Source organism: Psittacula echo (genome assembly GCF_963264785.1).
Source record: "Psittacula echo genome assembly, chromosome: 6".
Taxonomy (NCBI): Eukaryota; Metazoa; Chordata; class Aves; order Psittaciformes; family Psittacidae; genus Psittacula; species Psittacula echo.
In genome coordinates this window covers 57,387,829-57,403,735 of record NC_137743.1, presented here as the reverse complement: position 1 = coordinate 57,403,735, position 15,907 = coordinate 57,387,829, and the positions used below count along the sequence as shown (strand labels likewise).

Genomic DNA, 15,907 nt, shown 5'->3' with positions numbered 1-15,907 from the left:
CTTCCACTAGACCAGGTTGCTCAAAGCCCTTCCAACCTGGCCTTGAGCACTTCCAGTGATGAGGCAGCCACAGCTTCTCTGGGCAAACTGTTCCAGTGCCTCACCACCCTCCCAGTAAAGAATTGCTGGGTTGGTATGCTGTCATCCTGTTGTAGAAGGCCACCAAATTTGTCAGCACGATTTGCTCTTAGTGAAGCCATGTGGGCTGTGACCTTACTGTCCATATGCATTAGCATAGTATCCAGGAGGATTTGCTCTGTGATCTTGACAGGCACTGAGGTAAGATTGACTCGTCCGTAGTTCCCCGGGTCTTCTTTTTTTCACTGTTTAAAAATGGGGGGTTATATTTCCCTTTTTCCAGTGAGCAGGAACTTCTCCAGACTGCCACGACTTCTCACATATGATGGATGGTGGCTTAGCCACTTCATCTGCCAGTTCTCTTAGGACCAATGGGTGTATCTTCAGGTCCCATGGACTCGTGCACCTTGAGGTTCCTTAGATGTTCTCATACCTGATCATCTCCTACAGTGGGGAGCTGTTCATTCTCCCAGTCCCTGCCTTTGCTTTCTGTGACTTGGGCAATCTGGCTGGAGCTCTTGGTGGTAAAGATGGAGGCAAAAAAGTTGTTGAGTACCTTGACCTTTTCCATGTCCCAGGTGACCAGGTCTCCCATAACCTTCCAGAGAGGAACTGCATTTACCGTAGTCATATCAGTGGTTCACTTTCTTTGTAAGAAAGCTTTGCAGTGTGTTTTGCTTGAGTGTTTCTTGCTGCATTATTTCTTGTTTTACTCCCTTTTGCATTGGCGAAGAAAACACACCATTCATCTTTGTGGCAGCCTTATTCGTTCTGGTGGGTTATTTTAGTACTTTTTAATCTAGACATTCCCAGTTTAACAATCTTTCTGTGTAGCTTATGTATCCAGCTCCTTGGCTGGGTGTTTTGTTTGGTGGGATTTTTTTTCACCTTCCCCTTTGCCCCCTACCTTTAGCAGTTGTTGAAACCTGGTGTTCAAAACTAAACCTAGTATTTCATCTGGGGTCTTAGCTGCACTGAGTTCAATGAGGGAATTACTTCACATCTTGGAAGAATAAAAGATGATGTATTTGGCAGTAACATATGTAACACTGTTTTCAACTTAGGTTAAATCCCACTAGATACTTACCATCCAAAATGTCTATAAATGGGGTTCCTGGAGCAATGGGGATGTTTGATGTCTCGTTGATGATGTTGAGGAGTGATTTGACTTCTGATTCTAGATGCTCCACTGTTTTTATTACTTTCTAATGAAAACAAGGGAGATATGGGGAAAGGAGATAGTCAAAAGGTCAAGTGGAAGAAGATGAACCACATTTGTTAGCAGAAGTGCAAATCTAAAGCTAACAGCTAATTTTATTTATATTGTGTAGTGCAGATACAAATATTTCTTGTCTTATGCTGCCCTCTAGTGGCATGAAATATTAAAACTTTGTTTCACAAGAGTTCAATTACAGCAGTTCTGGATAAAGCATCACCCATAATTTGACTTCCTGGGGGGAGCTTTGCATTAATTGGCTTTTTGGAGAGTTGTAAACTGACATCTGAAAAAACAGTCAGACCTGGAATAGAATAAAATCAAGAAGGGATGGTGTCTAGAAACAGCATTCTTTCTTTGGTCAAAAGGACGGGGCAGAGCTCTGGTAAGGTCAAGGAGCTAGTGCAATAGCTGGTACCTCTTCAATAATATCTAAGCGTTCGTGGATCGCATCGTGTTCATTACACCAGCTTCCTCCTCCCAGACTTCCAGGTAACACACTGACAGGGTCAGCCGCAGCTGGAAAAAGAACCGCATTTAATTAGCAGGAGGTTTTTAATACCAGTCCTTACCTTTCTGACTTCTGAAGTGGTATTTTGCTTGCTAAACAATGTTGTTTATGAAACCAAATGTAAGAGTCCCAGGTAGTAACTGAATCTCCCAATAACTACACCTATACCCTTGTGCTGTGTTTCCTTGCCCATACACATTGTCAGGATTGGTTGGAACAAGGTGTTTTCTCTTGGCAGGGGTATTTTTTTGTTTTGTTTGTGTATGTGTTTGTTTCACACAATCTGGTTTTTCCTACCTGTGTAGGATAAGTTTATAGACTGTATCTCAGTCTCTTACAAGTATAAAAGCTAAGTGCTGGGAACATCTGCCTTACTCATCAGCTTATTCGAGACTTTCTTAAGAAGCAGCTGGTACTATAAAGCTTTGAAGAGTAAGTAAGTTCATCCACTTACACCCCAAATGGATAATAGCTGGTTATTCCACAGTGTCAGAAACTTGTTCATAACAGTCTGATTTTGCAATGAGAAGGGAAGTAACAAAAATGTGTACAGCCCATGCCATTTACTGACCAAGTCACCCATATATGCTGCTAGATATGAAGTCACTTATCTCTGTCAATTACCTATTTACCTCTCAGTACTCATGAGCTCTTGTTCTTTGAATGTTTCATTCTGCAGGTTCTACTCCATGAAAGGTCAGTGCCTACTGGTGTCAGTACTGTAATGTAGCTAATTTCCTTTCATAGCTTTTGTGTTTCAGTCAGTAACATTTAGTTTTTAATATGTATACACAGAACTGTAACAGAGTATTTTAAAACCCCCCTAAAGTGATAGCATATCTTGCTCCATATAAAGTTAGGTCATAGAATCATAGAATAGTTAAGGTTGGAAAGGACCTTAAGATCATCTAGTTCCAACCCCTCTGCCATGGGCAGTTACACCTCCTGCTAAACCATGTCACCCAAGGCTCTGTCCAACCTGGCCTTGAACGCTGCCAGGGATGGAGCATTCACAACCTCCCTGGGCAACCCATTCCAGTGCCTCACCACCCTCACAGTAAAGAATTTCTTCCTTAGATCCAATCTAAACTTCCCCTGTTTAAGTTTGAACCCGTTACCCCTTGTCCTATCACTACAGTCCCTGATGAAGAGTCCATCCTCAGCAACCCTATAGCCCCCCTTCAGATACTGGAAGGCCGCTATTAGGTCTGCACACAGCCTTCTCCTCTCCAGGCTGAACAGCCCCAACTTTCTCAGCCTGTCTCCATACGAGAGGTGCTCCAGTTCCCTGATCATCCTCGTGGCCCTCCTCTGGACTTGTTCCAACAGTTCCATGTCCTTTTTATGTTGAGAACACCAGAACTGCACACAATACTGCAAGTGAGGTCTTGTTCTTGTTTGAGGCCTGAGGAACCTATGATAATGGGAAAGCAGCAGTAACTCATTCAGTTGTTGTTTGATTGTAATAGAGACAGAGGAACCTGTGACCTTGTGTTACAAAGAACACTAAGGAACATAAAATCAACTAGTTCTGTCTTCAGTACTGTTGTGTGAGAGCAGTGATTTGGAGCTGTTGCTGTGTTTCATCGCAGGTGTCTTCCAAGATTTCTGGAGTGCAGATATCAGATGATGGTGAGTGCGTCAGTAAGGACTGTAGCTATTGCAGTTTGATGGGATGACAAATGTATTTGGAGTTGGAATGGTATCCTTGAATATCCAATATCCTTGAAATTGGAGGCCGGAGGGAGGATTAAAATATGATCCAATGTACTAGGCATTATTTAGAAATTGGTTTGGCAGAGCTGAAGAGAGAATGTTTGATTGTTCATTTGTTGGATTTTGATACGGGGGCTTTTTGGTACCTTCACCAGGAGGTGGTGCTGTTAGAACAGGATCCCAAAGGCTTACAGCTACCTGTTAGCAGCAGACTGATAAAATACAGCAGGTACTTAAACTGCTTTGCAGTTGGCCCCCTCCTGTCTCCCCCCCCACCCCCCACCCCCCCATTGGTGTTTCAGGAGTGTTCTTACCTTGTAACTTAGTGCTCAAGAGAACCATGGTACTTTGCAAAATTATTTCTTGTTTACATGGGTTTTTTCCATCATGGCTGGAACAACATGGAGATACTGAAATTCTGTGTTAGGAATGGAGGTTACAAAGCAGTGGCCACTTTTTGTCTACAAACTTTGGCTTTCCTAAGAATGGGAAGGTAAGCTCCATTTTACTGTCAAAGATTAATAAATAACCACCTTTCCAATATTTCTAGCTCTAGCTCTCAGCATCAAGCTTGATGGCCTGACTCCAACTGTATGCTGACCTGCCATCTGTAGTGTTGGAGAGAGAACAAGGGCAAGCAGAAGGCATGGTGACGATGTAACTGTGGATTGGTTATTGACTGATGAGAATATTCCCAGATCTAACTACAAATGAACTGTGAAAAGAGGCAGCAGAAATCATTATGTGGACTAAGAGCAAACCAGAAAATTGAAGAATCCCCCAGGAGGCTATTTTTGACTATATTAACCTCACTGTAGATGCCTGGATCATAAGGTTGGATAGACACTTTGGGTGAAGGCCAGCATCAGTTGTATGTGGTTGTTAAAGGAGCTGTATGCCAGCCTAAGTTACATGTTTAGTTTGTCTGTTCCCTAGAAATGGAAGTGCAAAAGTGTTAATGCTGTCTAGCTCAAGTTAGTGTTGGCCACTTCTCTGGTCATGCATCTTCTATTATACTGATCCATTAAAGAAAGGCCAGAGCTCTGGTGCTGCAGGAGAAGCAGAAGCAGCTGTCTGTCCTGCCCTAATCAGACTCTGACCCACGCTAGCCTTTCCAAACTGCCTAAATAGCATGGTGGGCATGTGTGTTGGCACTGTGCAGGGCCTCCTTTCACCTCTCCTGGTACAGGACCTTAAATCTGCAGAGTGACTTTCTGAAGCAGAAATTATGTAAGGTCTTAACCCAAATTGCCACTTTAATCAGTCCTTTAGCTTAGCCCTTCTGTGTGAAAGAGGACTTCATTCAGCACAAACTTCTGCATTGGCCTGACTGCTACTTTAAGCAGGTGTATGTAGATGGGGAGGTTAGAGATGATGGATGACTGTCATTTTTTCAGAGCAGGATGCGCCATGATAGGTATGTACAGCCAAGGTAAGGTTGTTGCATCTCACTGTGAGGTTAGCAAAACCCCACAGCTTTGCGTGCACATGCACGTCTAGAGAACTAGGTGAAGGTGGTGTTGTGAAACACAGGGCTCAGTAGTACTTGGTTCCTTGAGGTGGTTTGTTCCTTGGGGTGGGGTTGTCTCTTCTAACATGGAGACAGCCAGCTTTCTGACACTCAGGGTGCACTGCTGTGTTGTAAACTATAATGGGCTTACCAGAGGAGGAGGATGTGTCTCACCTAAGTTTGATAGGACTATAAGATGTTACTCAGAACCACAGGACTAGCACAGTGTCTAAAGAATTTGAGAAATAGCCTGAGCCTAAGTGTCTCAGGAAGTACCTGATCACTGTTGTTAACAAGTGGTAAGAGTTAGTAGAAACCAAAGAATGTCTCATGCCCAGACCTCACAATGTGGAGGTGGCTGGGGGATGACGCAGCAGAAACCCTCTCAGGTACAGCCTGTGTCTTTAGTTAGTGATTTTCACACCAAAGCAGAGGTGGTCTTGCACTTGCGATTGCCCCTTCACCACCATGCCAGAAGAGCAGAATACCAGATGTGGGTGGTTGCTGCTGCTGTCTGGCAGCCAGTGCTTGTTCAATGTAGTTTTCTTCTGTTTTCTGAGGCCTGGCTTGAGGCTTTGTCTGCTAAAATCCCTGATTGTTATTTTGTTTTCTGGCTTTAGCTCTTAACCCACAGCCTTTATCTCTAGGATGGGCTGCTCACAGTACACATCCGGTCTCTTGTAAATAAGGCATGTATCTGGGTCGCTATGGTCAAACAATTCAGCTGAAGCAATAATTTCCATGTGCTCTAAGAGAATCACATGTTGCTTACGAGTGCTGCCTTTCTCTGTATCGCAGTTGATGGAAGAAAATGACACGATCTGCCTTTGGCACTGACCTTCTCCAGCAGCATCTCTACCTCACATGATAATAGCAGTCACCTTGTAAACGAAATGAAGAATGGAAGGCTGCAGTGGAAGCCATGTAAGCAAAACACCTTTTAGGATACTTCAATGTGCTTGCTCTCTTGCTGCCGAGGAAACATTTTAAAAATGTAAATTACAATTTTTACTTGCCTGTGTGTCAAAACATATGCATAAATGCAGAAAACTTTCACAGTAAATTCTAAAGCTAAGAGCTTTTAACAGTAACCTGTTCTTTGTATGCTGTTTAAATTACATATTTAAAATGTGTGGGTACTTGCAATTTCTGATAACTTAAGCAAGTGTGTAGGAGGCATATTTCAATGTCTTAAATATTTCATTTCAAACAAAGGATTACTTCAGGCAGGTATTTATTGTAACATTTCAGTATGGCAGTTACCTTTCAAGAAAGAGCATTATCTTTCAGTTAATTTCCCATCTGCAATTTCCCACCTCATGTTTCCTGCAAGTAAGGCGTTCAATTATTGAAGTCCATTCTATTTGATATATCGGTAGTTATTTTCCATCAAGAATGAGAACTCTCTTGTTCAAGATAAGAAAACAACCTGCATCTTTTTTCCTCTGATTAAGTCTTTTATGCTATGTTGATGGTGCCCATGAGGGTTGGTAGTTCTAACTGACCAATGCTGTCATACAATCAGAAACCAGCAGATGGAGCAGGAAAATGGAGAATCTCTGAGTTGGTTGCTAATAAGGGTATATTTAATAAAAGAATATGCTTAATGTTTGAAAGAAGTAGCATAATGAAGAGTAAGGATACATGTATCGTGGTCAGCCTGACTGTACAGAATTCGATCTTATAGCAAGGGATAGAAAGAGCAATGAAGTAATACCTGAAACAACCTTAGCAAACAGGTTAAGAGCAAAGGCCTTAGTTTTAGAGTAACTCTTGGTTAAGGTCCTCTGCCTCCTGTGCATAGATTCCCCCAGCTCCGCAAGATGTTGCTTCTGCACACTCCCTGAAGAAGTCCTCATCTAGGATCATCAGGATTCTGTCTATCCAGATGCTGTTAAATGGTTCTTTTTGATCTTCCAAGTAGTTGCTCATTTTAAGCATCAGAATAAACCTGAGTAACTGTTTCTTCACTGTCATTTGCTGCTGTTACTAAGACTGACAGAGCTGAAGTACACAATCACACACATCTGAAAGGTCTTTGCAAGTAAAGATGCATTGCTGGTCAAACTGAAGTTACAGGCTTGATATAGAAATTACTGGGTTGGGTTCTTTGGTCTGTGTTATGGAGATGGTCAAGCTGAGTCCTTAAAGTCCATAAAATTCCTTTTGCACCATTTTGTGAACAGTGTGCTTTTGAAAGTTAACTGAAAGTTCATGTTTGCTCAGTAGGAAGGGCAGGGGTAAAACTAAGCAGGCCACAAGCCTAATGAAAGACACTGAGATTGAAACAAGAACCAGATGGCAAATAAGGAAGGCTGAAATCATGTTACAGGCTACAGAGAATAAAGAACATGTACAGCTCTTCAGGAAAATGTGCTATGCTGTGTGTTCTTATTTGCACTGCCTTATGTTTAGCAGTAAGTATCCTTTTATTCCTGGAGTGTATGGCATAAGGTAGTCAGATAACTTTTAATGAGAAAATGGAGTAGTAATGGATTTATGTTCCAGTAGGAAAAAGGTCATGAACTTGAGTATCAGGTTCAAATGATGAACCCATTAACCAGTTTGGGAAGAATGCAACAGACCTTTGAAAGGATTTGCTGATATTTGCTTAAATTATTCCTGTCTAAATGTAAGTGTTGGACTCCACTTTAACAGTTACGTATAACTTTGAAGTGTTAGTTCAAGGAATTACATGGTTTACAAAAGTAGTTGGTGAAGTTAACTTGCAGCTGAATACAGGAGAGGCTCAATTGCTTTGAACCTGAACTGATACTAATGCTATCAGTTATTGTCAGACCTAAGACCAAGTTAAGCCAAGATTGTTAGTCACATTTAATTTTGAGGGCTGTACTCAAAGGCATCAAATTTAGTATCTGGCTATGTCAGCTCTTAATTATGTTGGCATACTTAGATATGGAAGTATTGGATTAACTCTCTGTACCACTACTGGCTTCATTCTCACCAGTGTGCCCAAATCAATTTCAAGCTGTATTATATATATAATTTAACTCGTATCAAATTTTATTGTTAGGACACAAAAGATAATCGATTTGGATAGAATATGTTGCATTGGAAATGCTTTTTAATGTGTCGATTGTCTTCAAATTCTTATATGCTCAAGAGCATATCTTTAACTGGACATAGAGTGTCTTCCAGGCTGTAACCCATAAACCTCTGCCCAACACTTAGCTGTGATTTATGCACTTCTGAACCTCTTTCTAGAGTTTAGAGTTTCTAGTTGCTTAAAGATAGAATAGAATCATAGAATAGTTAGGGTTGGAAAGGACCTTAAGATCATCTAGTTCCAACCCACCTGCCATGGGCAGGGACACCTCACGCTAAACCATGCCACCCAAGGCCTCATCCAACCTGGCCTTGAACACCACCAAGGATGGAGCACTCACAACCTCCCTGGGCAACCCATTCCAGTGCCTCACCACCCTCACAGTAAAGAATTTCTTCCTTAGATCCAATCTAAACTTCCCCTGTTTAAGTTTGAACCCGTTACCCCTTGTCCTGTCACTACAGTCCCTGATGAAGAGTCCATCCCCAGCATCCTTGTAGGCCCCCTTTCAGATACTGGAAGGCTGCTATGAGGTCTCCACACAGCCTTCTCTTCTCCAGGCTGAACAGCCCCAACTTTCTCAGCCTGTCTCCATACGGGAGGTGCTCCAGTCCCCTGATCATCCTCGTGGCCCTCCTCTGGACTTGTTCCAACAGTTCCATGTCCTTTTTATGTTGAGGACACCAGAACTGCACACAATACTCCAAGTGAGCTCTCACGAGAGCAGAGTAGAGGGGCAGGATCACCTCCTTCAACCTGCTGGTCACGCTCCTTTTGATGCAGCCCAGGATACGGTTGGCTTTCTGGGCTGCGAGTGCACACTGAAGCCGGCTCATGTTCATTTTCTCATTGACCAACACCCCCAAGTCCTTCTCTGCAGGGCTGCTCTGAATCTCTTCTCTGCCCAACCTGTAGCTGTGCCTGGGATTGCTCCGACCCAGGTGTAGGACCTTGCACTTGGCATGGTTAAACTTCATAAGGTTGGCATCAGCCCACCTCACAAGCGTGTCGAGGTCCCTCTGGATGGCTGGACCCTTCCCTTCCCTCCAGCGTATCAACTGAACCACATAGCTTGGGGTGTCATTGGCAAACTTGCTGAGGGCGCACTCAATCCCACTGTCCATGTCACCGACAAAGATGTTGAACAAGACCGGTCCCAACACCGATCCCTGAGGGACACCACTTGTTACCGGTCTCCAGCCGGACATCGAGCCATTGACCACAAGTCTTTGCGTGCAGCCATCCAGCCAGTTCTTCATCCATTGAGTGGTCCACCCATCAAATTGATGTCTCTCCAGTTTAGAGACAAGGATGTCATGTGGGACAGTGTCGAATGCTTTGCACAAGTCCAGGTAGATGACGTCAACTGCTCTGCCCCTGTCCATCAGCTCTGTAGCCCCATCATAGAAGGCCACCAAATTGGTCAGGCAGGATTTCCCCTTAGTGAAGCCATGCTGGCTGTCACCAACCACCTCCTTGTTTTCCATGTGCCTTAGCATGCCTTCCAGGAGAATCTGCTCCAAGAGTTTGCCAGGCACAGAGGTGAGACTGACTGGTCTGTAATTCCCCGGGTCATCCATTTTCCCCTTCTTGAAAATGGGGGTTATATTTCCCTTCTTCCAGTCGTCGGGAACTTCACCTGACTGCCATGATTTTTCAAATATGGCAGATAAGGGAATACTTGCCTTCAGTGATTGCAGTAAAGACTGCAGTAACTGTAATGTATATGTAAGATTTATTTGCTGTTTATAGACTGTCACAGCTTACTATGCTTTACACTTGAGGCAACTGCAGTAGTTTGCTTATATATTTACATGTGTAGATATATAAACAGAGATCACACCTTTATTAGGCTGTAGCTTTTATGGCAGGACAATATTGCAAATTCCATACAGGGCAAATGTGGAATATCTGAAGTGGGAGATGGAAAACAAGCATTGTATATCAGATAAAGAATTATCAGTAGAAAAGCTCTTCCGGAATTTGGGGGATGAGGGATTGTTTTTTGGTTTTGTTTGCAGTTTGTTGGGTTTTTTTTTAATGATTTCAAGAAGGTATGTTTAAAGTTTTTAATATCTGTTTAGAGATCAATCTGTTATGTGTACATTCACAGTATACTTCAGCTGCTACCTGAATACCAAGTTTTGGAAAAATTTCAAACATGGAACAAAATCCAAGGAATTCTTCTGGTATCCAAGATTCATGAGCCTTTGATAATAATGAAAGTATCTTGAAATAAGTTTCTTCCTTGAAATTAATTGTTTTTACATTCATTTTAGAAGCTAAATAACCAGATCAGAAAGTAAAGTTCTAAACTTGCAAACTCAGTTCATACTCTGTTTATCAAGATGTAAAATATGCTACCATGAATTTTATTTGAGATCCTAGATCAGTTAAGATTGAACTTACTATAGTTCTTTTTTTCCCTGAAGGAGAAGGACCAAAGAGGAAATCTCATGCGATGTGGGATGTATTGCATTCAAGAAGGTGGATGATGATATCAACCTACCAGTTCTCACTTCTCTACTTTGTCTGTCCTATCAACCTACACACGAGGTGTAACATAGTGCTGTGTTCTGTTCATACCCTGCCTCACCTGTGCCTGTGAAATATGCAAAATCAGAAATGGGACTTGATAAAAGTTCTTCCTGATTAGCAGATAATTGCCATGTATTTCTGTGTAAAACTACTTTGTTTGGATGAAGTTTTTGCTATCATGATCTGTCTCATTCTGCTTTCACAAGGGAGCTTCAGCTCTCACTAACCCAGCACTGGAGACTGAGAGGGAGTGTACAAGGCCAGAGGTAGCTCATGCTGCCAGTGGGCACTCTTTTTTCAGCCCCAGAAAAATCTGAGGCCCCTACTATCACTATCTGCCAAAAGCAAAATTACAACTTGAAAAACCACTTTCTTCTTCTGATGTGTTACCATATTTGTGATTATAAGAAGCACTTAAGTTTTGTGTATTTTCATTCAAAGGAAGGAAGATGACAGTAAAATGTTCTTGTAAGAGAGCTGTTGGCTTGGATTATGTTTCCAGCAGCCAGGGAATAGCCTCTCCTGTTTGCTGCTGCAATGGAGAATGACTACAGGGAACTAAACTGAGATATGAGCTATGCAATTCACAGGTAGGTTACGCTAATTTGTGCCGTGACTTACAAAGGGATACCTTGATGCTTTGGGATGCAGAAAAAGTCTCCATTTATAATGTATTTGTTTCTGTGTGAATATATATTTGTTTTGGAAACTAAGGCAAAGTGTTAGGAGGATTTTAACCAGTAGGTTAAAGTAGGACACGCTTGTGTGTGAAAGGGATGAGCCATTTTAGAAAGCAGCCATGTCATAGCATGTGTAAAGAATATAAGTTACGTAAAATGAGTGACCTCAAGTCCAGTTTGAGAATGGAGGATGTGAGATACATGAGTATTTGATGCCACCATCAATTTGAGGATGACCACTGGTATCAGGGGATAAAGAGTTTCTCAATTTTATGAGGACATGGGTTTTGGTCTGTGTAATGGTCTGTAATAGGTCTGTAATATGAGATGCAGTCATGGGGAGCTGGTGAGGTGAGGCTGTGACCTATTAGTCAGCTCTGTGGTTATGTAGTTTGCATATGAGTCAGTTATGGTAGTAGAAAGAAATATGATAGCTCAATGAAAGAATATCCTTGTAGTTTTTTTCTAATAATTAAGTCTAAGAACTTGTTTGAAGACATATTTTCCTCTGGCAGCTAGTTCATGTATTCAGCAACAACTCAGGAAGCAAAATAGTGAGATAGATATACACACACACAGATATATACATGCATATTAGATCCTGGCATTCATGGCCAAGACTCACAACTGCTTCAACCAAAGCCGATCAGCTGCGTTTATAAATATAGCTGCATCCTGCAGATGAACAGAAGTAGTCCTGTGTTTCCAAACATTTTTGAGTTTGATATTAACCTTTGCTTTATACATGGAGGTATTTAGTTTGTGTAGCAAGGTTTTTGAGGGGGGTGATGGTGCTACAGGGACCCCTGCTGGAGCAGTTTGTGAAGAACGGCAGCCTGTGGGAAGGACTCATGTTGGAGAAGTCCATGAAGAACTGTCTTCCATGAGAAGGACCCCAGCCTGGAGTAGGGGAAGAGCATGAGGAGTCCCCCAATGGGGAGGAAGCAGCAGCAGACACAACGTGGGATGAACTGACCACAACTCCCGTTCCCCATCCCCGTGTGCTGATGAGGGCAGAGGGAGGAGGTAGAAAAAATCACAAGTAAAATTAAGCCCAGGAAGAAGGGAGGAGTGGGGGAAGGTGCTTTTAAGATTTGGGTTTATTTCTCATTATCCTACTGTGATTTGATTGGTCATAAATTAAACTGATTTCCTCCAGTTGAGTCTAGTTTACCGAGGATGCTAATTGGTGAATGAACTCTCCCTGTCCTTATCTCGACCCATGAGCCTTTCATTGTATTTTATCTTCCCTGTCTTGTTGAGGAGGGTGGCTTTGGGTGGCACCTGGTGTTTAGCCAGGGTCAACCCATCACATCTACAGAACTTAATAAATTCATTTTAACTAAAAATAACAAAACATAATGTTTTACAGATATTTAAATCCATGAAAAGACTCATTTCCGCACAGAACCACTATCTTCAGATGCCTCATGGTCTTAAAAACCACACCTACATCTGGGAACACTTTGTTCTGACAAACTTTCTCGATTCTTCCTTGGTGGAGCTCAGAGACAAGCGTTTGCAAGGCCTGTAATCCTTGCATTAGCAACAATGATACTGGCAGGTTTCTGTAAGGACAGAAAATACCTGTAACATGGGGTATAGGTTAAAGCACTACTAGTTTATTAGTAGAGAAATATGAGTTCACATCTGATTTAAGATAGGACAACTCTCATAAGCTTTTATTGTGGATTTAGTTCTATATGCAGTAGTTTAATCTTCTGGAGGCAAAATGCTGTTCTGTGAGAGTGCAAGTCCTCAATTTTGGGCAAAAATAAGATGTTCTGAAAGGATTATTTCTCTCCAGTTTCTAAGCAATGGTCTAGCTTATAGAGCTCAGCTTTGATATTGCATGTTGATATCAGAGCATCCAAAAATAGTCTGAGAAATCATAATATGTTAGCTGAATAAAAAAGTCATTCTCACACTTGGTTTACTTTAATTTGTAGTTAAAACTGAAGGAAACATCTTCTGTTTAAAACCAAATCACGCCACAGTGCGGAATATTGAGTAGCGATGTCTCCACTGGAGTTCCTCTGTTGCTGTTTCCCTAGTCGCATGCTCAGTATTTGGTTTGCTCAGCTAAATGGAGCACATCAGTGGGGCCAGCCTGTTGGCCTGCTTGCCAGGTATTTGTTTACCTGAGGACTCCAGGTCACCTCTCTGACATGCATAATCATACAGCAAAGACTTTGCTGTTGGGGACAGAACAATTTGCCCAGATGTTTTTGTAAGAATGGAAACATATTTAAATGGGGCAGACATTGAATGCTCCAGTGCTACAGGCTATGTTCTGTGCTAGAGGCTATGTTGTATGCTACATTAGAGCAGCACCTCACAAACTAACCCAGCAACAACAGCAAAAAACAGCCATTAAGCAGAAGCATGTGGTTGCAACCAGAAGGGCTCTCACACCAGCCTCTCCTCCTGAGCTGTTTGGAGACTGAGCTCTATGACAATGAGACTATTCATATTAATGGCTGAATTAAAACATAGATTCTGCTTTGGCCAACTGTGAACCATTTTAAGAGGAACCCATGAGGGCTGGGAGGGAGGACCTGTAAGGAAATAAAAAGTTAGGTTCCCCAGCTCATAAGTAGCAAAGGGAAAGTGGGGATGACTTATTTTTAAGCCTGTCAGCTAGACAGGATACTGCCCTGTCTGTGACAGGCACAATTTCCCCTCTTTTCAGTACACCCCTGAGACACTAAAAATGATTCCCTGACTGAATAGCTACCACCTGGTGTGTTACTGGTTACTAGTCTCCACTGCAGTTACTATTCAGGTACTATTCCATTTGGCTGGATTTTATCTGATTTTGCTAATGATTTCAGCTTAAAACCATACTTTTGGGAATAAACAAAAATGCTCTTCCAGCATTTTTTATTTTTCTTCTTTAATTTCACAATTTTTTATTTTATTTTTTTCTTTATGTGATGCTGACAAAACTCGCAAGAGGATAGCGAGTACTTGTGGAGTGAAAACAAGTGAGAGTGTCCTTGCTATGATATTGATATTTCAGTCCATCACTGACAAACATTACAAAGCCAGTTGGATGGGAGGGAATCAAGGCAAGGAAGAGTGACTAAGACTTGGGGGCAGTTTTTCAGGAAACGTTTTGATTGTAATGGAAACTTATGACCCCGCCACAAAATACAAACACTGTGCGTTGTCAAGAGGCAAGAGCCGAGGGAAAATAAAGCTGGGCCTCAGCTAGCAGAAAACATGTAATGCAAACAGGCTGGGAAGGCAGGTTTGTGGTTACACGGGGACTATAAACCCTTGAACTAGCCAAAGTGAATAGCTTTCAGCCACACTCTCAGCTACAACATGATTACAAATTATTCCATCACTAATCTGTTGTTAATGAAAGTAAAATTCAGATGCAAGTTTATCAGATGTTCTGTGTTTGTACTCCCAAGGCATTTGAAGAAGGCGTTATGTGCCTCAGTCTCAGGAATAAGTAATGCAAAGCAGAAAAGAGAAAACGTGGTGCTGTTACCAACAAACCTCAAAAGAAGGGTTTGAATCAGGGAAAATGTTTCTCTGTTCACCTTGAACTTTGATCTCATTTCCAAGTGTGTATGTTAATAAGGCTGCTGGAACACTAATTATAAAAATGCAGGGTACTGGCTGCAGCACCTGAATGTGCTCCTAGATTTCTGAAAATACAGTGATAGTATCTCCCATGAGAAGTGAAAAATCTCGACCAAAGCAATATGCCTCCAGGACAGACTCTAATAGCACAAAAATTGAGTTTTTCCTATTGAAAGCAATATTCCCACAGAATTGCAACACATACCTGTGTCACCTTCACATAAAACCTATACACTAAGCACTTCTTTACCTCTCCCTCCCACTGTACTCAAAGGCTTTGACCAGCTACAGTTAAGGTACAGTTTCTGCTTTGCAAGCTTGGAATCACTTACCTAAAAGATCTTGCTCCTGCAGGACTAAAATGAATGCCAGCGCCCAAAGGAAAAGCATGGTTTCAGCCTCTCCAAGCTCTGCTGTAGTCCTAGTGGAGAGATCTGCAGCCTCCCTCCCGGCTTCGTATCGACTCCTCCGTCCAGCCGTTTGTGCTGAGGTTTATCCAGAGTTAGGAGGAAATATGCCCAGGCCGAGCCAAGATTCTTGAGCTGTTCTCTTCTGCTTTTCCTCCTTTTAAAAACACACCCTTTCCAGCTCCATGCGAAGTCCAGTTACCCAGGCAAGCTGGCAGTTATCCAGGCTCCCCAAAGCTACATTTTTTACCCTTGTATTTATTTATGCAGACTACAACTGAAACGTGCTGAAGAGCTTTGGGTCCTGTAAATACAGAAGTGGGGCAAGAAAAGGAAGGGAGAAAGGAGGAGGAAGGGGTGCTGTATGTTTCTTTCCAGAATTTCATCTAGGGTGAGGAAAGCAGGAACGCTGCAGAACACAGTATCTTTAGATCTTGTGAGCTTACAGGGCTTTTTCTGTTATTTGTTCATTTTGAAGACTGCAGAAACACCTTTTTTGGGCAGTACAAAGCGTAGCGGTGCTGGGGCAAGTGGCAACTGTCTGTGATGCTTTATGTTTGCATGGTATCATAGGAACTCCTGAGGAG

At 42.2% G+C, this 15,907-nt stretch overlaps 1 protein-coding gene across 1 annotated transcript; it reads right to left on the bottom strand.

Moving 5' to 3' along the window:
- Window positions 1–213: 213 nt before the first annotated feature.
- PLAC9 (placenta associated 9) lies at window positions 214–15,303 on the bottom strand (the record flags this gene model as incomplete). The annotated part of the gene is made up of 4 exons (XM_080622020.1): window positions 214–323; window positions 1,166–1,283; window positions 1,713–1,813; window positions 15,246–15,303. The coding sequence occupies 4 exons, from the start codon at window positions 15,301–15,303 to the stop codon at window positions 214–216; spliced, it is 387 nt and encodes a 128-aa protein (XP_080478146.1).
- Between the last annotated feature and the right edge of the window lie 604 nt (window positions 15,304–15,907).